The 26808-nt window shown below is 39.6% G+C and overlaps 2 protein-coding genes across 5 annotated transcripts in view; one reads left to right on the top strand and one right to left on the bottom strand.

Moving 5' to 3' along the window:
- Positions 1–21219, top strand: part of LOC116725026 (protein FAM222A-like) — a 28027-nt gene extending 6808 nt beyond the window's left edge. Inside the window, exons 2-3 of one of the 4 annotated variants that reach the window (XM_032570889.1) lie at positions 5971–6139; positions 18843–21219. In XM_032570889.1, coding sequence (XP_032426780.1) covers positions 6010–6139; positions 18843–20185 — 1473 coding nt within the window. In that variant the 5' untranslated portion in view covers positions 5971–6009 and the 3' untranslated portion in view covers positions 20186–21219. Of the gene's footprint in view, positions 1–5970; positions 6140–18839 lie in introns of all 4 variants that reach the window. The other 3 variants (XM_032570888.1, XM_032570887.1, XM_032570890.1) reach the window with 3 other exon arrangements.
- A 1158-nt stretch (positions 21220–22377) lies between these two features.
- LOC116724174 (glycolipid transfer protein-like) lies at positions 22378–26776 on the bottom strand. The gene is made up of 5 exons (XM_032569630.1): positions 26520–26776; positions 26029–26087; positions 25749–25882; positions 24236–24386; positions 22378–23230 (listed from the first exon to the last, which is right to left on the bottom strand). Exons 1-5 carry the CDS (start codon positions 26620–26622, stop codon positions 23048–23050), a joined length of 630 nt encoding a protein of 209 aa, XP_032425521.1. The 5' UTR covers positions 26623–26776; the 3' UTR covers positions 22378–23047.
- Between the last annotated feature and the right edge of the window lie 32 nt (positions 26777–26808).

Raw genomic sequence — 26808 nt, 5'->3', positions numbered from 1 at the left:
CTGATTCATTTATTCATTTAGGAGGATGATAGATTAAGAAAATGGGGCAGCCTTATACTTTTAAAGCCAAAGTACAACAGTTTATATTATACTTTTGGCAGGTTTTCTAAAGTTTTAATCATGCTTTGCCTTGTTATGCAGAGATAATGCAGGGGCGTTGCTGTTGTTATATTATTGCTTTCACCATTAAATGAATGTTTTTGCATTAGCTGGATAGTTGAGAGCCTATTAAAGGTTGTCAGTAGAGTATTTGTGCTGTGATTAAGGGTGAATCATTTGCTTCGTTTCATCACAGCTGCGTCTTTGCATGAGAGAGTCTGTAATGTAAATGTGTCCGTCTCGCAGTCACTCAGCCATTAATGCTGCATGATTTACATCTAATTGAATTTCAGGACATCTGTCAGTATATCGCCCAGAGATAAGCGACATACATTTTGCTCTTGCATTAAAAATGTAAAGAGAAGCCTTTATAATGCTGTTATGCCTTCCACAGGAGCTAATCTTGATGCTAATGAGGCTCATTGTTGAGAGCTGCAGGCCCGGAGCATTCTTGTAGCGCGGAGCCGAGCGACCCGAGGTTGTTTGGTTATCCTGCATGTCAACCCAAGTGTTCTGTTTTTGCTTTCTCAATAAAGAGGACAAGGGAAAAATCTGGGTCTCTCTTGTGTGCCGTTCAGATTCCAATTATATAAACTATTAGAGAATTTAACCAGGCCAGCTCTTATCAGTTAATCCAGAAGTAATAGATTCTATTAAAAATGTATGAGGGGATTGGGGATGATCTGTGCATATGCCGAAGGTTGTATTGAGACGAATCCAGCAGCTGCTGTCTAACTCGGCCTTTATTTAAGACTCTTTGTCTGGTCCCCATTACTGACAGCTTTCTGCTGCACTTACCTTTACCAAAAGCATTTAGAACTGATCACAAGCTGTGACTTAGTAGTGACGGACTCTCTCTGTTTTATTATCCGTATTCAAAGAGAGACAGTCTTACTTTACCATTCTAATTTCTCTTTATTAGGCATTTATTTATTCCTAAATCATTTTTCCTTTCCCTCGTCTCTGGCTTTTGAGTGGAAAGAAGGGAAAACATTTGCATAGCGCTCATGTGATAGAATGAAAAAGATGCTCGTCTGAAACCTTTTCATTGTCCTCTAATTATTCAGTGAGGATCCTGAGAACTGAGAACAGGAGACAAGATGGAAGAAGTCAGGGAAGGTGTGTGTGAGTCTGCCTTCTTTTATCTGTGCATTTCATGTTTGCTGAAAGGGAGGCTCTTTATACATTTGGCTTCTATCTTTACTCTGACCTTTGATGCTGCACAAAGTCATAAAAGTCTGACAGAAGGGCAGACAGATGCTGGTGCCTGTATAATTTAAGGCTCTTTTTGTTGCTTGGAAAGATGTTTTTTTCCTGTTGCTTTTTACAGCCAAACAGGTGAAGCAGCGCATAATCCATTTCAGATCTAACACAGCGTTTGGTGGTGTGGTTAATCATGCACACACAGCCTTTGCTATACTAAGAAATGAAATGCACTTCCTGGACATAAATAGTGCCAGCTCCATGACTGCAGAAGTGAGGAGATTTTGTTGAACACATGCTTATGTATTCACTTCAAAGCTGTTTTTCTGCTCATCTGTGGCAAACTTCAGAAAGGTCCCTCCCAAATCTTCTCTCTGGCTCTTGTCTCGTCATAAGAAATGGCCCAAAATGCCTGCAGCAGATGCCACATTCTATCTAAGATGAGAGGAGAGCTTGTAAAATAACTTTGCCTGCCTAAACATTGTTATCACAACACTGTGGGGGACAGTTAGATGGACGACAAAGCACAAGGACTTTATCTCTCTGGCAGGCCCTCCCTGGACTGCATCCTGCTGCTTATCAGCTGCATGGATACAGACTATGAGAGGGAAAATTTAAACACTGTTTCTGCTTAAACTTTGTGCTTTTGTTATTGTCTCTAGAAAGATCCTTGAAGACTTCAACTCGTGAGACGCTAGGGTTACCAGAGAAGAAACATTTGGCGTTGCTTGACCTAATTTATGAGATGTGACTTGAACTACACTTGTAGATGCAAGTTTAGATACTGCTGATAAAAATGTATCAGTTATTACATTAAGTTTCAATCTGCTTTTCTTTGAAGCTGATGTACTGGTTGAATTATTTTTTCCAGGAATACTTTATTTGTTGGCAGAGGTAGTGGAAAATCCACCCACCGTCTTAGTGACACTGGATTTATCCCAAACACTAAAATGCTTGGAATATCTAGTATAGATCTATCATTGCTCAATATTGGTTTGCTTCTTAATTTATCATTTGAAAGCATTTCTGTTGCAAAGTTCAACGTTAAGTTGTCTTTGGTTGTGGGGTTCCACAGGGTTCCTTTCTTGGTGTTTTCTTCTTAAAGATTATGCAACAATTTATGGTGTCACTGGTATGCTGATGATATTCAGCTGTCTACTACTACTTTAATGTTTCACTCCTTGAGAACATTTTCAAATGCATCAAATCAGAGTTTGTTGAATAATTTTCTTAAGCTAAACAAGGACAAAAGTAATTTGTTCACTGGCTAGCATGGTTGAAAGCCAGTGTTTGCCTTATGCACACATAAGAGTCCTTTGTGAAACTTATCGCCTTCAGGTTGTCTTAAAAGCAGCTGATATTTTACTGATCGATTGGTCTGGATCCTGTTCGATACCGGATGCAAAGGTCAAAGGGCCAGGACTCTAGCCAGCGACGGCCACGTTGAAAACAGAGACCTCTGTACATGGGTTGTGCGCTTTACCCCTGCACCATTGCCGCTCTCCTCATTTGAATTTTCTGAAATATGAAGTTTCGCAATGTTTTGTTCTTGGCCGTATTTTCTCTGTGCTTCATTTGCTCCTTTTATGTTATCTTTCAAGATTGTTCAGTGATAATTTCTCTCTCTGTAATATAGTGATATTCAGTTCTTTACTACTTTTAAATGGTGTATAACAAAAGCCAGAAATTAAAAAGACAAAGATTATTTTTAGACTATTAAAATACTGGTGTCGTTCCCCAGTTGATCAAACACAAGTCAGAGATTCTTATTTGTGTTCTGGATTATCATCGTCTCCCACACTTTCAAGAAGCTAAGACTCTGCTTGGTTATGCACCTTCATTCCAGATCTGATCTTGTCTGGGAATATGTCATCTCCAGGACCCTGATCAGGACCTGTCATGTCTGCAAAACTAAAGCTGACAGAGTCTTTGCTGCTTTTGCTGCTATGCTGTGGAACTCTTTGTTCTGTGGGCTGAATGGACTTAATCAAGAAGCTGTTTAGCTGAAGACTAGTATTTGATTAGTATTTGGCTTGTATTGTATGTCATTTAAATGAACTTGGTTGTATTTTACCTTTATTATTTATTGTATTTCATTTTAACTAAATATAGTGTTCTTTACTGTGTATTATGTTGCTTTGAGGCACCTTATGATCTTAAAGGGTTATGGAAGTAATATTTACCTACCACCTCTGCAATACATTTACATCATAAATAGGTGAGAAACAGTTTTACTGAGACAGATGCAGGCATTTGGAGTAATTTCGATGTCATCTCTTCCATGTGGTAAGTAGGAGAGGTTGAAATTTTTAAAGAAAATTACAGCATAATAGAAACCATCATTACCTGCACTCCCGATTGTTTCTGACATCTTTTCTTGCTTTAATTTGAACTTTTTCAGGTAAGTCACCACAGGCCCTCATCTTGAGTTCTGACTCCCTCCTTAGTGTATTTCCTTTCATCTGCAAATGATTGGAGTGATGGAGGATATTCTTGTGCATGTCTCATTTTCTGCTTGTGAAGGGATTCCCCTGGAGATGTCCTCTCTCTCCTCTGTTTTCCCCTGCTGTCTTTTCAGTGACTCCCCTATGATAGATGTAAGGTAATGGTGGGATTGTTCTGAAATTGCTATTATTTTCTAAATGGGTTCTGATCATTCTGAGGCTTTTTAGCTCTCCTGGTGCCTGTGTGTTAATAGGAGAGCGGTTTGAAGTCTGTTTGTCCCAGATGAATGGATGTTGAGCAGAAAAAGAAAGAGGAAAAAGTGAGAGGATGACTGCACCTGGAAAAAGCAAATCAGTCTTTTCTTCTTTTTGAAGCAAAGGTAATCATGTTTCTGCAGCCCATCACTGAATGTTCTGTTCTGTGCTTGACTCACTTTAGTTCCCCTCTGGGTCCTCAGGGTGGAATAAAAACAAAAAAACAGAAACTGAGTAAGAAAGGCAATCTGACAGCTGAATGCTGCAGGCTGATATTAGCCTTGTTGGACTGCTGTGTGGTAAAGAAACAGTTGTTTCCCTTTGTAGCCAATGGATGGATTAACTTTTAATACCACACACTGCTGGATGTGTGACATTTTGCATCTGTATTTGCAGATACCTGATTTGCATGCATTAATGCATTTCACTGTGGCCTGAGGGCGTTATATATTTTGCATTGCTGGCATTCAGATTTTGCTGACTCTTTAAGATAATCAAAGAGAACGTCACACATGATTACTACTGAAATATTAACTCAATTACAGGCTTTTTTTTCACTGAAACCACCCAGCTGTGGAGAGGGAAAGTCTTGTTGAGACAGAGGCTTTCATTTCCTCTGACAGTGCTTAAATCAAACAGTGCAGCAAGCTTCTGAGAGGTATGCTTTCGTCTTTCTCTGCTGATCAATACAGTCATACATTTACAACAAGGAACAAGGTCTCCGTGCTGGTTATTCTTTCCACGTAGCCCGACCAGGCCTGAGGCTACAGGAGGGTTAGCAATAATCTGTATGATTACAGCTGAACGAGCAAGACTGATAACAGGAAAGAGCCTTCAAAGCAACTTAGCAGATGGAGCTGATTGAATCATTACCAAGCGATTCCACTTTTCTAACTGTTATGTCTCTGTAATTCCAAGAGTAGCTGAATTTGAAAAACACAACTCAATTCTTTTTAGTTTTATGTCTGTTTCCTGTATAAAGAAATATTGTCTTTTGGAAGGAAGCAATAATTTTAGATCAACTAAACTTTAATTTCATAGTTGATGTTCTTTAAAGTGGTTGTTTCTTTCAGCAGCTTTGAAGATGGTTTGTACCTGCGTAAACATTACAAATATTATGATTCCAGTACATAATATGTATTATCATGGGTCATAACCTCTCATTTTGTTTTTAATGAGAGTCATGGGACCCAAAAGAGAATCAGAACTGTGATTAATATAAACTTGATTCAATAGAGAAATATTTATATAACAATATTTAATTAAGCTTAATTACATTACAAATTATATCACTTTTTAAATTAATTTTTTAAATAAGTACCAAGAGAAATAAATTGATGTACATTGTCTTCCGTTGCCAGAAAACAATAACACTTTTTTAGACAGATTTGCAATTTATTATCAGATATGTGCCGTAACTGGGCAAATAATGTTCAGCCAATGATCCGGCTCTCGACAACAGTCACAATTGCTTATGTTCCCCTTCAACAAACCAAGTAGCCAAAGCCTGGGATAGTGGATCATTTTTAAGCCTTAATGGTCCCAAGAGGATAAATCCTGATTTTAAAAATGAAAACATCCAATTTGTGTTCTCCCAATTATTCCATTTATGTAATTATATCTCGATGATTCATTTTTTTTATTTGCTTTAATGATTCTTTTAGTGTGTTTTATACCTTGTTATCCATAAATAGCCATTATTGCTTGTTAAGCATTAAAGCTAATGACTACTATCTTACTAGCTGTCTTTGCTAGCTTAATGGTCTTTTAAGCTGTTTTCTCTTTTGGTTTTATCTTTTGTGCCTTTGAAAGTTTTAGGTTGTTTGACCTTGACCTACTACCTATTATGATGTACTATTTGTTTATGGGTGGCTCTGTTAAAATACCAACTACAGATAAACATGATGGGCATTCGGGTTAGTTGACTATAGTATAGAAGTGTTATAAACCTACTTTTTTCTTCTTTTAGCAGGAAAACCCAGGCTGCTTGCAGGCCCAGTGAACTATCATGCTAGCCTGTATCCAGAGACAGCAGAACTTCTCATCGCACCATTTGGCGTGCACACCCAAAAGCTTTGATGTTTCGCCCTCGTCCTTATTGCTCCCAGTGGCACCACTGCAGACATGCACCCGGAAAGGTTGGTCTGTTACACAGCTGGAGAGATTTTATGTGACAGTACGTACACTAGAGAATTTCGGATTACAAAATCAGCTAAGTAAAAGAGTAGAAAGTTATGTTGTTCTTCACTTTGTCTTTTATAAATTCTTATCAAAGATGCACATAGGTTAGCTGAGGACCCAGCTGCTGTGAATCTTCTTGAATTAAACTAACAAGCTTCTCGGTAATAATGCCTGTTAATTGGGTCAGTAATCAATGTGCTCCTGCCGTGCAAAAAAGGCAGGTCAAAGTGGACTCTGAAATTACAGCGTTAATCAGCTCGCCCACACAGGATCACTAATGATGCTCACATTTCGTGCTTCTTGTCGGTGTTGTTTGACCTTCATCCTGACTAATTATTCTGCTTTTGTTGAAAGGTTGGGTGGGTGTCTTTTGGCCTTGAATTTATGAGTCGATTTCCTTCAGCTAAATAATTACATTCAGAGTGTCTAACATACTCCTTTTTTCTGAAAATGCATCGATAAATCTCATGATCTTTATACCACTGCACACAGTAGATTCACATACTGAGACCACTGAGGATAAATGTTTTATTTAAATTTTTCTTTGAAGAAAAGTGTAAGTCAAAGGAGCATATTATAAAAAAGATTTTTTTGTGTTTTGTTGTATACTTTTGGGGAAAACAAGAGCCTATAGAGGCCCAGATTTGTCAGAGAAAATAATCTTTGAATATTTTATTATGATTCTTTTGCTTAAAAGAACAAAAGGTTTGTGTGGGCAAATATGTGAAAATCTTTGTTTAATTTTTTTTTACATTTGTTGCATATTGAAATGATGGTATTAATTGTGATTAACCTACATTTGATGAGTATTTTCTTTCTTTTCCTTCATCACAAATATCCCAGTAAGCTAACATCTCAGATACTAAAAATAAGCCAGGTGTAGGTACTGTGTGAAAATCAGCCCAAATTGGTTTTGGCATCTATGGCTCTGGAAGTTTAATATGCTTTATCAAATATTGCAACTAGCTGTCCTTTGTGAGCACAATATTGCAAACATAAATATTGCAATGTTGATTTCGATTTTCAGCGGACCCCCAGTATTCGGTACCACATCTGCCCACAAATATTTAACATCTGCCAATACTTGAGATTTCCTCTAAAAACGCTTCTAACTGCCTATTTTAATAGTTCACACATCTAATATACCTCAATATGCATTAGTGCACTTCCACAAAAGCTAATATTTACAATCTTGCTTACTTCCGCTCTTGAGGGTAGTGCTAATCAGCTGCATTTTTTCCCAAATATATTAGATATGTGATACAAAAACATCCATGAATAGAGAGATCATCTGTGGCTACGCTGCAGTGACGTTCGAAAGAAAAATCTGATTAGATGAATCTGCAAATACTGACTGTAAATAGACAGGAGGTCACTGTATCGTATAAAATTGGTGCAGAGGCGATCATTGGTTAGCCACTCAATACGAAATATTAATAATATTAAGAATTCTTAATATTTTAATGGGAACAGTACTGCTTTCTGTTTCAGCATGACTTCACACCAATGCACAAAGCAAGATCCATTAAGACATGGGTGAGCAAATTTGATGTGGGAGAAGTTGACTGTTCTGACCTGAACTCCCAAAAAACACCTTTTGGATAAATAAGAGCAGAGACTGCAAAGTCTTGGTTTGATGTTATTGAACATAGTCTAATAAAAGAATAAACAAATCAAATAAATGTAAGACTAGAATGAAAGAAATGAAATCAGATAAGACTTCTTTACAATTTCTGCTCTTTCAAGTAACTTGCTGTCATCTGGCACTGAAAAACAAACAGAACTGAATTAGAGCTAAAGGAGACACATCCTTTTTTTTTACAGATTTAATGGTTCTGTAATTAGACCATTACACCCAACACCTGCACCTTCACGCAGGTGTTTTCACTTACACTGGATTACTGGACATCCTGTTAGTTTCACTTTGACTGGCACCATGCCATGGGAATTTGCTGAGGTCACAAAACCATTTTATTTTGTCGTCAAAAGCTTCTGTTATGTGGAATATAACAGGAGCAACAAGACTAACCCGACAGTCAGGAACGGCCGGGAAATGATCATCCTGGGTTTTAAACAGCTAAAACTGATTCAAATACCACTCTGGTGGCTTGACAGACTGCGTAGTTAATTAAGGCTCCCTTATGTAGTTGTTGCTTAACCGTGTGTATCCAACTATGTGCAAATTTGAATGCTCCATCTACTCATCTCTCATTTCCTTAGGCAAAATACCTCTTTGTTATTAAAAATTAATTTGGAGTCAGTGGAGCACTTGCCTGCTAATTGTTGTAACAGAAGGGCCTGGTTTGCCTCGGGCGGATCCGAGGATGCATTTCTCATCCTGTTTACCTGCAGGGCCTCCACTCCTCCTCATCTCCAACCCATCCTTAGTTCTCTGCACTGCTCCCTCCAGCTCAAGCCTGACATTTCAAGCACAGCCGTGGGGAATAGGCTCCTGATGGGAGCTCAGTCTGTGTGGTCCACGCTTTTTCATTAAGCGAGTCGTTGCTGGAGCGAGTTAAAAAGGGACAGCCTCTAGCCACTGCTGCGCTTTTCAAAGCCATTTCCACTTTTAGCTATCAATAAATTGAAGGAACACTAGAGCTCTCACGGCTACGCGAGACCCCATGTGAGCAATTTCCGAGAAAGTGTTACGAAGATGAGAGCAAATGAGAGTTCCACTCTTCTCCGGTATCTCTGTGTGAATGCAGGGGCTGCGAGTGCTTTTTTTTTTTTTTTTTTCCCACGCTGCTGGCCTGGGCTCGATGCTGGCTTAGAGAGGGGAAAGTTTGCCCAAGCTGGGCCAAAGTGGCACGGAAACAAATGAGGAATGACACTGGCGCAAAGAAGTCCTCGCCAGAACCTCCTCGAGCGCACATATCTGAGTGTTGAACCCTGAGGTCACTCCGTTCTGAGAGCACCGTTCGTGTCGAGGCTACTGACACGGAAACAGGGAGCCATGTGAAAATGGGGTGAATGAGTGTCTGTGTTTTTGCTTTGGTTTGTTTACCAAGGAAGGTCATAAATAGAGAGGCTAGTGTGAGGGGAGCACATATTGGGGTCCACATATCTGTGTCTTGTCCTGCAGAGGGAAATGCAGATAATTAGCAGTCAGATCTGATGCGCAGTTTGGCAGGGTGAATAGTTGAAACCAACTCAAGTCTCTGTAGCTGCTGCTGTGATGAGCCAGAGTTACAGTGCAACAAATCTGGTTATTGACATACAGCGTACAAAGAGGAACATAACGTCTTTTTTTCCCCTGAACTTGTTCTCTCTGTCTCAAATCGGACTAAACTTTTCCTGAAAGTGAATTTATGATAATAGCTTACGATTAATGTTTCATTTGAGTTATCTCACAAATTGATTCTTTGGGAATGATGATGCACAGAAGTTGAGTTTGTAAACATCAAGTCCACAAACCTGCTAAAAAACCTTCTAATTGCTGTGGAGCTCTTCGTATTACAACCTGTTTTTCTCAACCTCAAAACACAAAATAAAACCAAGGTTGTACAGATAACAAATTCAGACTTCTAACTGAACATATCTCAATCTTTTTAGAATGAATTACTTCAAATTATTTAGAAATAGAGTTAAAATCCTTTCCAGATTAATTGTCAGCTGCATCCAAAAGGTCATTGTTAGCATCTTTGTTTTGCTTGGGATGATACTAACACACACGTGTATGCTACAGAGCAGAAAGTATCAACAATATAATTCTCTAAATAAAATAAAGAGCAGAATTTCTTTTTCACTTGGTATCCATGTCTTATTTTTTAAAGAAGGATATTGGCAGCTGCTCAGTTTAGCTGTTTACTCTGGCTAAGTGGCAGAAAGTCTATCGCAGAGGCTGGTTTCAAACAGATGAAGGCAGGACCAATTAATTACATGGGTTTTAATTACTGGGCTTATTGGGCCAACTGGATGCATAGAAGGAGTTGTCATAGCAACAGAGAAATAGGTTTGAAAGGCATTGTACATGCTCTGCGCTCAGTCCCCCGTTATTAATATAGGCGAGAGTATTTTTATTATCAGTATTATTGGTGTAGTAAACAAGTATTTACGCCTGCTGAGAAGTGCTGTTCTGTAATTAACCGCCTGTTTTCAGAGCTGCGTTCCTGCTGAGGTTCTGACACCAGTAAACAAGTGATCTCACCCAAGTGTTCAAGATAAGTCCTTAGTCGAAGATAAAAGATCTTCTAATCCTGGCAGTTCTGCCGTCGGGTATGGTTATATTCTAGTTTTATCTCATGTGGGAATCATATCTAGGAGTTGCTGTAATTGTTTCCTCATGTTCCCTCGGCATGAGACGGCTGGAAGCTGTGGGTTTGGAAACCCAATGAGCTTGTCCAACTCCTGTTTCAGTCCCTGGGTTGTTTTGCCCATAAATTAGTGATTAACTCAAACTGCTCCAAAACAATGAGGTCTCTGCTCTAATCTTGCAGGATGGGGGGAGGAGGGACTTGGAGGGGGTAAAGCTTTGAGTGTGACCACGGGAAAAAGATTATCCAGTTTAAAGAGGAACTGAATGAAGGAGGCATATGCTACTGCACAAATAAAAATGTTGCAATGTTCAATCATATTCTTAAACTAACTTTTGAATCTCCTAAAGAAGATCGCAAAATCACTGCCACTCCAAACCTTTTTTTTCCTTCCCTTGCTTAAATAGAAAAGGGGAATCAGGATGAGGTGGATCATTTCTGCTTTAACAACTTAATGCGTGTGCTGCAATTAAACTAGTAATTTAAGTCCAGGTCCATTAAATTTATCAGAATTCATGCTGCATATCACATCAGTGCCGCTGTGCTCGTTTTTAAGGACAATAAAAATACAACCAAGGTTTTCAGCCCCATGTGGCTGATTTCAATCAGCCCTGAGGGAAATGCTAAAAGGTCAAAAAATGTTAAAGCGTTGCATGATGGCTTTGGCTGAGGCCGCTCGCAAAAAAGAGGCTGCTGTTATTTTCTGGGCTTGCTCCGCTCTCTGTCAGTGCTGAGCGGAGATACAGCGTGCAGGCTGCAGGTTCAGGGTGATTAAGTGCTTAAGGTCAGGCTGCTAATTATCTTCCTGCCATTCCTCACCTCACAGCACACAGCTGCCATTTCCCCCGTCGTCATGTGAACGGCCTTATATTTGTTTTCACTTCTTATCTTTATTTCACAGCTCTAAATTTTGTTGTATAAATGCAGCCTGTCTCAAAGCCTGTTTAAAACCTGTCTTAAAGAAGCTTAGAGCTGACATTTGCTATAAATATGTGAGAAAGTTTAGAATGCTGTTTGAAAATATTAGTGTCATTAGTAAATACCAATAGCCAAAACAAAAAAGTGCCTGATTACTGTTTGATGATACCCTGAAGTAGGCTAAACAGTCTCAAATGCATCATGTCCTAAACCATGGGTAAGAAACAAAGTCACTGACATCTACAGGTCCGGAAAAGGTTAAGCAATAAGCTCTGAGACTCCAGCAAACTACACTGACAGTCATTATACCCAAAAGTGGAAAAAATCCCGGAGGAGTGGTGATCTTTCCCAGGAAGAGACTGGCCTATCAAAATTACTCTCAGGAATACATCAATGACTCACACAGTTGGTAACAGAAGAACACAGAAAAAAATCTAAAGCGCCGCAGGTTTCAGTTGCATCAGTTTAGGTCATTGTTTGTTAGCAATAGCCTCTTTCAGATCATATTTCTACAATAAACACACAACCAACACCTCCCAAGTGAGGATCTTTTTAATCTGTCACATTCAAAATCTAGCTAGATGATGGGCTGTGTGTGCTTTCAAAGCAGGTAACTGAGACAGGGCTTACGCTGAGGTGTGTTTGGGGGATTCTCATCTTTATGTGGCTGAGCTGTGTGTTGCGACCCTCATGCCGGCTGTCTAAAATGCATGCAGTGCCTTACATACAAGAACGTTTTTGTGCATCATCAACATGATATCTGCTGGAGATTCTGCTGATCATGTTTCTTAGATTAGATGGAAACTGGTGGATCATCTGTTTTCTCTGCTCTCTCTGCACCCACGGACGGTGCAGCAGCTGCTGCTGTCTTTGCTTTATATTGTATCACTTCATCACACACGTTTCACTGTCCTGTTGTACACCAGTTACAGTTCATAGTGGTTAAGGCTTTCTGACTACCTTCGGTGATGATTTAGGGCATAATATTGAACAAGCTGCTCTTGCTCACAAGCCCTCCAATGTGGCTAAAGTGATGCAGTTCTGAGAAGGAGGTCAACATGTCTCCTCTGCGATGTCAGAGACTTATTGCCAGTTATTTTAACTGTGTGATAGTAAGATTACTGTCAACAGTGGCATCTCAAATTTAGCTTGACTATCTCTACCATCTGTCATTGTTTTCTGTGTGTTAAACAGAAAAAAATCTTAAGCTGTGCTATTAATTCTTTAGTTAAAAACCTTAAAGAAATACAGATTTGAGAGTCGCTGAGCAACATTTGTGTTTTTCCATACAGTGTGACCTTCCTCTGTTAGTGTTTTTCCACCGAAGCAGTTCCAGTGCTTAACAAGGGCTGCTGCTGTGGCCAGTTTTAACTGGTTTAATAAAAAAAATAAAGTTAAGAACCTGAAGCAGCTTGGTGCCAAGTCATTACATCACTTGAGCATGCCTTTTGATGTATTTGTTTTAATGTATTTTACATTTCTTTAGTGGCTCATGGACACAGTCCATCCATACACTATATTTGTCTAATATGTGTATTTAGAAAGCATCTATTTAGTCAGTTAACTCAGTTCAAGTCCATGTGTATGGCTTATTTCAGCAACAAGGCAGTTCAAAGTGCTTTACATGATAAAACACAATACAGTAAAAAAAAAACTATTGAACAAGCAACAAGCATTACATTTTGTCAAATGCCATCATTAAAATCACCAAGAACAATCATCATCAAATATACATCAGATATATTCGACTAAGGATTAAAGATAAACTCATGGATGAGTTTCTCTAGATCTTGCAGGAACATTAGTCATTTAATCATAGAAATGTTCTTCAGGTGATAGAAGGCTGACTTTGTAATTGTCTTTATGTGTCTCTAAATGTTCATGTCTGGGTTCATCGCTACACATAGATTTTGGGCCTGATCACTAATTTCTAGCTGTAATAAATGACGCTACGTTCTGACTTTTGATTGTTCCTCTATTTTTACATCTTCTGTTCAACCATAAAGAAAGTTATGGTACATCAATGTTTGCATTTATCAATGTCTTACTTGCTTTTTCGAAATGTTAATGCTAATTAGTTTTCTCCTCAATTAGGCAGACTTACTTAGGAGCTTTATGTCTCTTTCTGGTTCTGGTTTATGCCTGGTTTTTACAGTTTGATCTACAATTTTCAATAAACCCTCCTTTTGTGTCTGCTGAGACAAGATCTTGCTCTTGGCCCAGAAAGCCCTATTGCCAAGATAAAATCAGTTCACCACAGTAAAACGTGTGGAGACTGAAATAACTGGTACTAAATAAGCAAGTGTTGGACTCTGGCTTACCACTTGAACCAATGTTGTGAAAATTGAGTCATAAATGGTTAAACAATGCAGTTGCTGTTTGTATTATTTCTTCTGCTAACTAGCTTTTTAGTTTGGTTCAGAAGTCTTTGCCACTGTATTGTGGGTCAGACAGTGTTTGGTAATCAGTGGGCTGGAGAACTTTTGAGAATGAAAATAAAGATAGGTTTTTCCAAAGCTAGTCTGCAAACTGCTTGTTTTGACCCTTATCTGTTAATGAGCCTTTGGTCACCAAAACACTGTTGTGGTCCAACAGCAGGTGATCAGTGTATATGTTGAGTCTGCTGACATTTTATTGTCTGTAAAGACAATAAAACACTTGCTATGCGGAATAAATCACTTGGCTAATACCGTCAGGTGCAGAAATAAAACATCTTGTCAGTTGAAAGGCTGCACATTTTACAGTTATAAAGGTTTGATACATCTTTCCTATCATTTGTGAGAATAAAAAAAGCTTCACAATATCAGTCAGTGCATTAAAGGTGTCAGGGTTTGCCAGGAAATTGTCCCCCACGCCATGACAACGCAACCAACAGCCAGAGCCACTGATTCAAGACAGGATGCAGCCATGCTTTTATGATGCTCACTTTGACTTTTGAATTAACATCTGAATGCTGCTGAATTTGAGAGTCATCGGACCGACCTGTTTGATTTGTAGCCTTGGTTTCCTGTGTGTAGCTGACAGCAATGACACTTGTGGTCTTCTGCTGTGAGGATTGAAAATATAAATATAATCCTCTTCCTATGCCTTTCTGTAATCTCCAACCAGTCTGCCCATTTTCCTCAGACACCAACAAGGCTTTTACATCGACACATCTGCCGTTCACTTGACATTTTCATTTTTTTTCAGACTGTGCTCCATCCTGAGAGATGAACAGGTTCTGTACTACTCTGCCAGTCTGTCAGGAACCAACAACTATGTCTCATTCAAAATTACATAAATTGCCTCTTTATTCCCAAGTTCTGATGGCTGGTTAAACTCCAGCCAATCAGCACTCAATGCCTAAAGGCACCGACTTCCTGTCATGTTACTGGCTCATTATTACTAGTTTGTGTTATGAAATAGCTGAACAGGTGTACCTCATAAAATGTACCGGTAAGTGTATTCCATGTGCAATATAGTAAAAGTTTACATATCAATTTATATTTGTTCATTTGGATGTGGCTTGTTTCATCCAAAGACACTGTGCTTTATGACCAGATCTGATTTACATCATAGTGAAGTTAAAGCCCTGAGAGCGTGGTTGTGATGTGGTCAAGATGGAAAGAGGAGACAGAAGAGAGTTAGAAAAATGCTTGCTTTTCACAATTGATATTGTCCTCACAGTGTAAAACAGGAATATAAAGAACCCGTTGCTAAATTGTGTCTGCTACTTCTTTCTTTTGAAGTTGTGTTCCAATACACTTGCATACTTTTTGTATTTTAGCAGTATTTGTGTTGCCTTTTGTGCTAAGGTCACAAAGTAAGGTTTTGTTGTTCAGATTTGCTATTTTGTCTTGTAGTTTTGAACCACTTTAAATGCTTTAACACCTGCAAAGTGCAATAATTTGCATCAGACAATAAAACTAATGGCTTGCAGCTTTAGGCATATTTCTCTTAGCTTGTTTTTCCACATAGTCTACCTAAACCTATTCCTGAACTCCACAAACACAAACTCTGTTTGTGGAGTGTGGTCCATACTTCACAACCTGATTGTGGATTCCACACATTACCTCTCCGGACCTTTTCAGGGAACCACTGAGGTTATACTTTGTCCACTTGTCGGTCCAGTTTCACCGATCTCTATGAGGCATCATGTTGAGCATTTGGTTGAGACAGCCGCCTCTTGGCAGGCGGCTTTTGTCTAGTTGTCTGCTTCAGGGCGAAACACGAGTTATCACAGTGCCAGATTGTCATTATTGAGCATTGAACTTGACTGTGTTTGTCAGAAAAACCTTCTGAAATGGGCAAATGAGGAGAAATAAAGACTTCAAGACATGATTTTATTACACTGAGACCATATTAACATCCTCTTTTTACCTCACTGTGTTGCTGCTGTTCGCTGCTATTTAACACCAGCAATTGCAATGAATCTCCTCTAGATTGAAACCTTTAACCTCCGGCTGTAGTTTAGAGTAATTTAATACGGATCATGCTGATCTCATATGAAACCTCACACTAAGCAGAGGTTGGGTTTCTGTCAGTAAAAAACCCTAAACTGATCCCTTTTCCCATGCATATGTCACACAGCGGTGTTGCTCAGATGATGAATGTGAATTCAGAGTGCCTGTTTGCTAATGAGGTTTCCACCGTGCCACATTAAGGCAGCCGCAGTGGGAAGTGCAGCTGTGTTGTGTCTCCTCAGCTCTGACAGGGCTGTAATCTGTGGGACTAACAATATCAGACATCCTGTGAAGACGTGTTAGCATTCGGAGCGTTTGAAGTGCGGTCGTACCACGCAGGGCTCAGCACTTAACATTTTACACAACGAGAAACAAAAAAACTGCCAGGTTTTGATTTGTTCTGCTAAATTATCAATTGCTGGTAGCTGCGTATTACCCATCGAGGAGAAATTATATTAATCCTGGTGTGTGGTGATGCAAGGAGTTATTACGCTTTTAAATGTGTCATTTCTTTTAGTAATCTAAGCTCCTTTTAGGTGGTTATGATCCTCTTCCTCTTATCTTTTACGGTCATGAATAAAACATTTTTAGCCAAAAGCTATAAGTTATTATTACAGCTGGCATTTTGTGTTACCTCTTTCTTCACATGCAGGATTATGGGAAACTGGAGAGGAGCGAGCTCACATCTTGATGTTGTGTACAGTACAAACACCCCTTCAACATCCCAGATGTCATTGTTTTCTATAGCAGCACTACGCTGAAACATAATAAGGCCTGTTTTTGCTTTGTTGTATTTCTCTGCAGAATTCACTCACACTCCTGGCACCATGGTGCTCGTTCCTTCTGCTCCGCCGGGAGACCGTCGGGTGGATTGAACACTCTGCCTTACCTCTTTTTTTTTTTTCCCCCTGCATTTTAAACACCCAATTTATTCCTTTCATGAGGTGGATCTTGTAGATTGAGTCATTTTCACAGTCGGGAGGCTCACTGTGGGTCTGAGATGAAATGAACTCCCAAATCAATTTCAAATGGGAACAGTGAGCAAGCACCACCCCTGCATAGCTGGAATTGGTTTTGTTATTGAAAATGAAATGAAGTGTTTGGTTTCTTTTTTTTCCTCTCTCCCTCTTTATTGCAGATTACAGCTTTGTTCTCTTTGCATGCTATGATTTCCACTGGCTCACTGTGTGATCTTGGTTAATTTCAGAGACTTTTCTGTACCCTGTCAGAAATTCCACAAAAGCGTCAATCTGAAAGGCGGCAATAATTTCCTGAAGTGATTTATTGTTTTTAAAATAAAGCGCTTTTCCCACCTTTTCTTTGTCAACACAAGCTAAAGCAGCACCACATAATAAGCTCAAATAATAGTGTTTGACATGTGCGGGTAAGAGGGCAGGACAAAGTAAAATTGGTTTTCATCAGCGACATTCTTGACAATTGCTTTTTTCTTTTAGTGTGCAGCAGCCTATCAACTATTTGAACTTAAATCTTTTACAGTAATTTCTGTGCCAGCTCCTGATTTCATGAGACAAAATATGCAATTGTTTTGGATAAATTCTTGTGTATGTGTTGTTCAGTGTGCCAATGGCAGCAAATCAACTTACCGTTACAGAAACACTGTTTATTTGTCATGATTGATGGCCGTGCTACTAACCTCACCATTCTGTTTTGAAGAACTACCTGTAATCTAGCAGAGAGCAAAGGGGGGGGAGGGTATGAGCAGCATGTGCACAAGTGTAATTAACAGCGCGAGACCACAAATAGAACCATAGCGAGGAAGCAGAGGAACATCATTTTTTTTCACAGATTGTCTGTAAAAAACATATTTTTATAAAGGTTACCTCAGTTTTTACATCTTAGAATGACCTCATTCATCTGTGAGGACACATTTCAACCTCTTGTAACTGTTTTCACCACAAAGAAAGTTAAATTGTTGATTGAAAAAATGAGGACTTTTCTAAAATATCTTAGTTTGAACAATGATAAGTATTTCTAAAAGCAATTATTTTCTGCATTTTAAGCATTTCTCGAACATAACCCTACATTAAACGGGAAGTAATGTCAATTTGGAGACCCAGATTTTGGAGACAACTGCCACATAGCAACAGCTGCAGTAATAAACAGTTTGGGGTTTTTTTTGCACTTCTGGTAGTTTGAATCTTATTAAATCCTTCTCACATATTAATACATGGAACCTCTGTTGGTGAATGTGTTCCTTTTCGTATTTCATTTCCAAAAATGCAGAGGCATTGCAATTAGCTGGTATTAGTAGCAGCAATAAGCCTTATTTACTGAGTTCACCCTTCTGTTCTTTTAACTGCAGCTCTAATATGGTTGAGCTATGTTTGTTCCCAGATTCAACTTCCAAATTCAGAGGTAAATGAAACACATTAACAATAGCTGCCAGCACTTGTTCTTGGTTCACTTGTTGGATGTGGTTTTGAGCTACTCTCCATTGCACCTCCCATCTGAGGAGTATCTGTTTGAAGCAGAGATCAGTGTGGGTAAATTGCTGGGTCTAAAATGATCCTGTTGGCTGTTTGTGCTTTTTGGCTTAACATTACAGCTTATTTGGTTCATATTTACCTTTTTATTAGTAGATACCAAGGTTTCTTCTGAAAGCAGCACAAGTACCACCAGCTGTACTTGTTCCACAGATTGAGAATAATGGGTTAATCCTTCACTTTTACAAGAACATTGAGCACTTTAACCATAGTAGTGCTTTCTCTTATTCAGTTTGACTGTTGATGGAGTTATTAAAAAAGAAATGTGAATTAGAAAATTTATTATCCTTCTGTTTTTTTGTTTGTTTTTTTACATCTTTTGGCAAACTAATTATTGGGGGTATACTGAGTCTAAATTAATATCAGTAAGTTCAGTTTAAAGCATGCCAAAGGCGCTTCAGTTTGTAGCTGCGCTTTATATATGCAATTATCCCCTATGGCAGATTCAAGACTGCAGAATAATGAAAAAGTGAAAGAATAAGTCTCTTCTGGGCTGCCTGGCTTCTAATCACCTTTTCCTGTCTGCCTGTTTTCCAGCAGAGACCGGGTCCATGATTTCTCGGTACCCATCTCCTGCAGAGTTGGACGCTTTTGCCCAGAAAACCGCCAACAACCCGCTCTCCATCAAAATCTTTCCATCTGATGTACGGGTGCCACAACACAAGCAGCTCAACAAAACTGTGAATGGCTTGGACACCACCGGTCAGCGCTACAGCCCCTACCACCACCCACACTCAGGAGGCTACCAGGGCTTGCTGGCAATCGTCAAAGCCTCCGTGGTCAAGGGTGTTCTGAAAAGCTCTGAGGGCAAGAGGACTAAACACATGAACTCTCAGACTTCTGTGGCACCGTATAATAACCCTCTGAATGATAGCTGCACAGTCAGACACAGACATGAAGCCTATAACACAGGCTCATATAAGCCCCCTGATGTTCCCATTGAAGCACTTTGTTCTGCTGCAGGAATGGCCTCCAGAGATCAGAGCCTGGCCTCCCAGTCGGAGCTGGCAGAGGTTCAAAGCCTGATGAGGCGGATGAGCAGAGTTCCCCACAGCCAGGCCCAGCAGCTGGGGGGAGAGGCTCGGGCCAGCCCCTCGCTGCAGGCTGTGGCAGCAGTGGCACATCCAGAATCAGACTTTGTCTTTGGAGTACCGCCCCAGAGTAGTCGAGCCTTCGCAGGAGCAGTGCTACCTACACAGAGTTCAGACACAGCCAAAACTGGATACCTAGAGAGGGGCGACTACGCCATGTGGCAGCACAAACCTCCAATGCAGCTCTATCAGCAGGAGGTGGTGAGGATGTACGGTGTGAGTAACGACACTCAGAGCTGTAGAACAGTGGAGGCCGGGGTGGGGTCTCCTGAAACCTGCCACCCTCTGCCCTGCTCCTCCCAGCTGCCTTACGGGCAGCGCCTCGGAAACATGGGAGCCGCCGTGCAGAAAGAGCGGACAGCGGGACAGTACTTCGCTCCTCTCTGGGACAACCCGGGCAGCGACGGGTATTCCTCTCAGGTGTTGGGAACAAATACGTGTGCATCCAGGCCTAGACATGTAGGGATCGCCCATCCTCATCTCCAAGCAAGCTGCCATCAACAAAACCAACCCCAGCTTCATCCGCATCATCCTAATCAGCACCACCCTCTTCATCACCATCAAACCCAGGCCTACAGCACGGAGCAGAACCTCTCCTGCGGGCTGCCCAGCTTCAGCCTGTGCCACGCCGCAGTACTCAGCAGCAGTCTGCAGTCTCTGGAGTGCCTCATCAGTGAGATTCAGCCTCCCTGCATCAAAGAGTGCATGCTGGGCCGCGGGTACGAAGCCATGGGGGGGATGCTTCCGCTGCTGGAACACCAGCAGCACATGCAACTCCCCGTCTACAGATGAGGCAGCGCTCTGGGACACGCGAGTTCGAACATTCGTGAAATACACATGCCTTTTTAGTTTGTGCATGTATTTGTAGAAGGCTGTGCATTAAACACTTGGAAAACGGGAGTAAATAATAATCAGGAGTCACGATGCAGGTTTACGCTACAGATTCTTTTATTTTTGACTGCTGTTGTTGATTTAACACTGAAGCTGAGCACTTGATCGCACTTGGAGTTCATCAGTTAATGGTATATTTTGTATTTGCTGTTATTGACCTTCTACAAAACGGAAATGGATCAAAAATAATCAGGGGTATCAATCAAAAAGGATGTAATTGCAGGATCTCTTAAAGAGTTTAGTAACGCAGTTGTGTATTCTTACCTATCTTGTTAGAGTTGGACCATTGGTAAACTTTTTGTCTGTCCTGACTTTAAGCCAAGTCTAGTCATAACAAAGTATTATCTATCAATATGAAGCAACTCCTAAAGCTTATATGAGAAGATATTGCTCATAAACACAGAGTTTTGTTATTTAACGTTTAAAATAATTTGTTTCACTTCTCAGCTCAGTTTATCTTGACTGTCAAATGAACACTGTTGCATTCAGGCCAAGTGAGATGCACCCTTTGGGGATATTTTTTTGAGCATTCTTAAAGGTAAATCTGTTGAGTGAACTTTTTTTCCCCCTCTAACTCTTGAAGATTGTGTGACTGTTTCTCATAACGAATAGCTGTTTTTGAGGGTAAGCTGCCTGACTCATTTACTGTCTTGTTCTTTGCAGGGCTATATTATCTCTAATGGTTTGAAATGTATGAGTGAGCAGCACTTCATATGTCTGCAATGGTTCTGTGAGACTATTTATTTCTGTCAAGTTGGTGGGTTACGTGGCAAACTGTCTTTATAATTATAAAGTGCAATTATTATATATGGACACATCAGTTATCTCCATAAATTATGTTGATGAAATAACTTTTTGAAATGTATGACCCTAATCAAACACTTTTTTGTCTCTTCTTAATAAGGATTGTCAAGTAAATAAATTTTTTTAAAACCCAATAAGTATTATTTTGTGACATTTATACATACCCCATACTAAATGATAGTTTAGTTTTAGTTTCTTACAGAAGGATTTAGAGCTTTACTCCTGAGTTTAATGTACTGCATTTCTTATTTTGTAAATCCTTTTAATGATGCAAGTTCTTAGCATTTTAAGGAGCTACGCTTGTATAAATGATCCATTCTCCATCAGAGAAAAGCTATTTGTAAAGTCGTGTAATTTTTTTTGCCTATTTATGCATATTAAGTAATTTTCCTGCAGGACCGACTGGTGCTTCTAATAATGGTTTGATAAGCTTATTTCCTACAATTTATTCCATCATCCTACATGCAACATGAATAACAATTTGACTTTAAAAATACTGTTTACAACAAGAAAAAAAAAGACCTTTAATGTCTCTTTTGAATTACCAGTATTAAATGTGACTGGATGTACCCCCTTTAACTTCATCTGTCTTCCTAACTAGCACGCTGCAACACTGATGCAGCTTAGATCATCATGGAAACGAAACGTGAAGACACTTTAAGTAGCCTGCTAAAAAGCTAATTATATAGTGTGTATAAATGGGGGCATTAGCAGCAAAAACTTCAACGCTAACAGATGACCTCATTTTAGACAAATATCTTCAGTTTAAAGTCAGCAACTGTCGCTGGAGCATTATTCAATGAACTGCAGTGCCTATTTTGTTGTGTCACAGCTTTGCTTGGACGTTTTTCCATTCTGCTGTGCAAGGCTGCTGATAAACTGGACATGTTCCTCTTGCTCAGAGACGATTAGCTCAGGCTCCTGTGGGAGAGGAACCAGAGCCTCCCCGACCTCTGGAACACACTTCAGATAAATAAGAGTGGGCCGAGGAAAAGCATGGCTTGTTAAGAGGATTAGGCTACATGTGGAATACAGATTGTCCTCTAATAAAATTCAGTGTATTGAATTATCTTTTTTTTTTTGCATGCATCATCAAAATAAGGATATCTTCTTAAAAACAAAGAGGAAAAAAATTAAACACTTTCAGAAACACATCAGAGGAATAATTTTAAATGTAGCATACAGAAATAAGAGAACAAACTTGGAAGACTAAATAGGTGGATACCACCATCTAGTGTACGACGCTCAAACTACAATCTCTTTAAAAAACATTTTGTTTCCGACACAGATGATTTACCAGAAAGGTTTTATTTATTTTCAGCGTATTCATTCAGAAATGATCTATTAATACTTGCACATACGACGTGATGATTTCATTCAGACACTCTGCCACACATAATAATTATAGACAGGTCACACAAGACAATGAAGGCAACACAAAAGAACTGCAAAAAAGATTCACATCGTCTTCACTGGAAGGATGTTTCACACAAAAATATAAAATGTGAAACATCACAGGTTAAAAAAAAAAAAAGACGCAAAATGAAAATATTCAACCGTTGTTCAGCCAAAACAAAGTATTGGTTAGCAGAAGGGCTCAGAAAATGGAGGTTTACACCTGCAAAGATGAAAGGAATGATTCTTTGATGAGCGAGTTTCTTTGGTGACATTAAAAGAGATGAAAGGCACACAGTGATCTCATAAATAACGCAGCAAAAACCAACTGTTACAAAATCCTGACTACTGGATAATATAAAGTTAACTTTAGTAATCCTGCAAAAAAAGCATTCTTAACTACATTTTTCTTCCAATTTGTGTACGGTATAATCAGAGTAATAAATAGAACAAAGAAGATACAAAGCACCCCTTTTTAAGAACCTTTGAAAACTGGACTTGAGTTACACCCTGAAGGAGTCGTGGGTCGCTCCTGAACCTCAAGCCCAGCTTCATCCTCAGACATCAAACTGTGTAGTCCAGTTCTGCGTTTAGGTTTGAGTACATCTCGTAGATGGCATCTACAGTGGGCGTGTAATTTACCAGGAAGAGATGCACGTTTGCCAGACAGTCCTCGTCTTTAACTTCTTCTCCCTTTGACAGGGCCTTGAGGAAGTTTGATCTGTAGGGAGCTGCAATTAGTGCTGCCTAAAGGACACACAGAGAAACCGAGAGGAAAAGTGAAGTTACTGTAATGCTGTGTCAGCTCAAAAGTCACATGATAGTCTGCATAACATTGCAAGGAAACACAAAAAGAGAAGAATTTTTCTAACCTAATGCAACTTCACAGTATAAAATAAAATAATAAAAGAGTCCTTTGCACACAACATGTCCAGTTTTCAGCTTTCTCTGCAGCTTGGAATCTCATAAATCTAATTTTTTTGTGATGGGCAAATGATTCATACGAAGCACCAGCAGGCTGCGCTAACAGCAACAGCTGTTGGTGTGGAAGCTATTGCTGAGGGAAGAAGTTAAATGTTTTCTTAGCATTAGGTGGAGCTAAAAATTAAATCAGACAAAACAGATGTGTACACAAACAAAAGGTAGAAACTAGTGACATGTCGAGACATTCCTGTGGTTCAGTCAGACTACCTGAGAGTGATTGAATGAAGCTTCTTTTGGGAAGTCATCTGATGTTTTTAATCAAGTGAAACAATGTTTCGAATCACCTTGTCGTTATCATTGCGCCTCTAGAGATTGGTGCTAAGTTGAGTCATCTGTTTGGAGAATTGCATCACCAATAGAAGCTGCTGAGGACCGTTCACAAGAACAGCTACGCTGTTACACACATGGTGTGTCATTACCTCTGTTCTGTCCTCAATATTTAATGATCGCTCACACCAAAAGGTGTAGAAAAATGTTTTTGCTTGTCCTGGTCTCATTGAGGTGATCTATGAAATATTGTGCCTTTGCTCTTTTGAAAGAGATAACAGAAGAAAAGCCTTTACTAAACACACTAAAGAAGCCAGCATTTTATCTTAATTATTGAACTAACTAGGATTTAATGAACATATAGATTAAAACCAACAGAGACGTACTGAGGGCGATATTCTGGATGCAGGAGATTATTATGCAAGAGTAACATAATACCAACAAAACATTCCTGGGTAGTTTTCAAATGACAGATTTCTTCCACGTTGACCTTCTACTTACGCTAAAAACCTTTTGAACAATCCAACCATGGTATCTCTTCAGAGCGTGCTCATAGGCTTTGGTGATATTGACCCGAATAAGGTTAGGGTTGTTCTCATCTCTGTCTCCATCTGCCAAACTCTGCAACAAAACCTGTATGAAACGGAGACCCCTGCAGGAGGGAGCAGAAAACACACCCATCTATTGCTACATAATGTAAGGGACAATGTATATAGTATGTATTCGTGTCTCTTTAGTCATGTTATAGCCATAGAGGTCAGTGTGTTATGTTGAATGTTTGTCATACATCAACACTAAGTAGTGCTCAAAGTGTTATAAATGTTTAATTTGTTTTACAAACAAAAGTCTGAAAAGTGTGACCTGCATTTATCTTCATCACCTCTGAGTCAGCCCTTACTGCCACATTTGGTTGCGTGTCTTAAGGTGTGTCTCCAATCTCTGCACGTCTAGAGCCTATTCTTTGCAAAGGTCGGATAGATTGGATCATCTGAATGCAAATGTTCAAGTCTTTTCACAATTCTCAGCTGGATTTAGATCCAGACTTTGACTGGGCCATTGTGTTGTAGCTCTGGCTATAAAAGTAGGATCGGTGTTCTGGTGGATGGTGAACTTTTACCTTTTACCCAAGTCTGAAGACGTTTGCAGCCTCTAGCCATTTTTCATTTGACTTTACTTTTTATTTAGCTCCATCTTTCTGTTATCTTAGTGAATTCCTTTACGCTTGTTTGAGGATCATCCAGGAACAACTGACAACAGGTCAGTTGTTACTCTGAGTTTGTTGTGCTATCAAAGTAAATTTGTACTAGTAAAAGGGGTCTCACACACAGCCAAGAATCTTTCCTCATCTGTTGTTAATTTACTAACTATATTCATTATTTAAGGCAATATATTTATCTTTGGATCAAAAAGAAATGTTAATTTCAATCTCATTGTTGAAGTAAACATCTTACTCTTTAGGCAATGCATCTGAACATGTGGTCAGGCAGATGCAACAACCCACCTAGTACCCTGATCCTTTAACCGGGTGACAAATTCTGTGCACTCTTTTCCTGCTAAATTAAAGTAAAGCTTCCCCACAACATGACAAATCTTGATAACTTTTTATGGCAGGTATGGTACCTTCATGCTTATCTGCAGTATTAGTTTTATGATACATGTACTGTTTCACATGCGGGTGCAAAAGTTCGGATTCTGACCAGAAATAGCATCGTATAACATTTGCTTTATCTCTCATGTGGTCTGGAGAAAAGTGCAAATTGAACTTCTTATGGCTTTTGCCAAATTTGTAAAGTGAACGACTAGTAGGTTTTCCAGCAAAACAGCAATTTGTTTCACAGTATTTTACTTTGGGGTATCTGGTTGAAGGGCCTTGTATACAAAGGTCTGCCACACTTTTGAGATTTTTCTAAGCAAAAACCTTTCCTATGAAATCCAAATAAAGTCCATCAAAGTTTGGAAAATTTCAAGGGGAATAAAAAACTTTTGCTTCGTGACAGAAGAGAAAGTAGCTCACCTCTTGAGCCACATTAGAGCCAACGTGGCTCCAACTTTAGGCCATTCTCCTTTGTGGGTTTCTCTCTCCGCTTCCACAATGTCCTGCAAGGTGACATACTTTGCAGGATCCTGATCATAAACTGCTCTAATTTTCTAAGGAGAAAACAAAAGCACATTTGGTTCAAGTTTGCATGAAAGGAACCGCTCCATTAAGCATTACATCCATCTTGCGATTTAAATGTATGGCAGTAATATGAAAATGCATAGCAGGGGAAACTGAGAGTGTGCCGGTATCTCACCGTTATATTCCCATTAATGTCAGATTTGATGATTGAAAACACTTTTGATCCCAAGCAGTCTGCAAGAGAAACGGATACTTGAGAGCCCAGCAATGAAATATGAATGACTTCATGGCGCATGTGCCCAGCCGAGAGGGCAGAGTGAACGCGAATGGGAGCTCAGGGGGGGAGAGGTGGAGAAAAAACAAAAAAAAAACCGTGAATGGATAGTTTCAGTAAAGTCACAATGGGGTCAATGTTCGCTCTGTTCAGCGTGTAAACAGTTTCTCTTTATATAAACCCAGCCCTACAGATCTAACTTCCTCCCGTGACATTACTGCTGTTTCTGTTGCGTAAATTTTTAATATCTCCTCGTAAAAAGCGATCGCACCGAGATAAAAGTCAAAATGTTAAGTAATTGAAATAACCTATCGGAAACCGATCAGCCAGGCGTTCGCAAAAAAAAGTCACCTGGTGAGTTCTTTTAGTTGTTCAGGTGGAACTTTACTCACCGAAAAACGGAGGCAGGGTCGACACATTGTCCAAGAACGTCTTAGTGTCAACAGACTTGTCTGCAGGAAGTTCTGCAAATTGATTGTCCAATAAAAGAGACATCGTACCGTCCTGTGACAGCGGCGATAGAGCAACAACAGCGCTCTTCTGAAAAAAAAAACCAATGAGAGGGAAAAACCCGGAACTGTATTCTTCTCAGATGGGTGTGGAAGAGCTTCCAACCCACATCATCATCATCATCATCGCCGCCGCCGCTTTTCTTCTCCTCCAACAGGTGGCAAATAACGC

Source organism: Xiphophorus hellerii, chromosome 8 (genome assembly GCF_003331165.1).
Source record: "Xiphophorus hellerii strain 12219 chromosome 8, Xiphophorus_hellerii-4.1, whole genome shotgun sequence".
NCBI classification, from domain to species: Eukaryota; Metazoa; Chordata; class Actinopteri; order Cyprinodontiformes; family Poeciliidae; genus Xiphophorus; species Xiphophorus hellerii.
The sequence above is the reverse complement of the archived record's forward strand: the minus strand, read 5'-3'. Positions and strand labels throughout refer to the sequence as shown.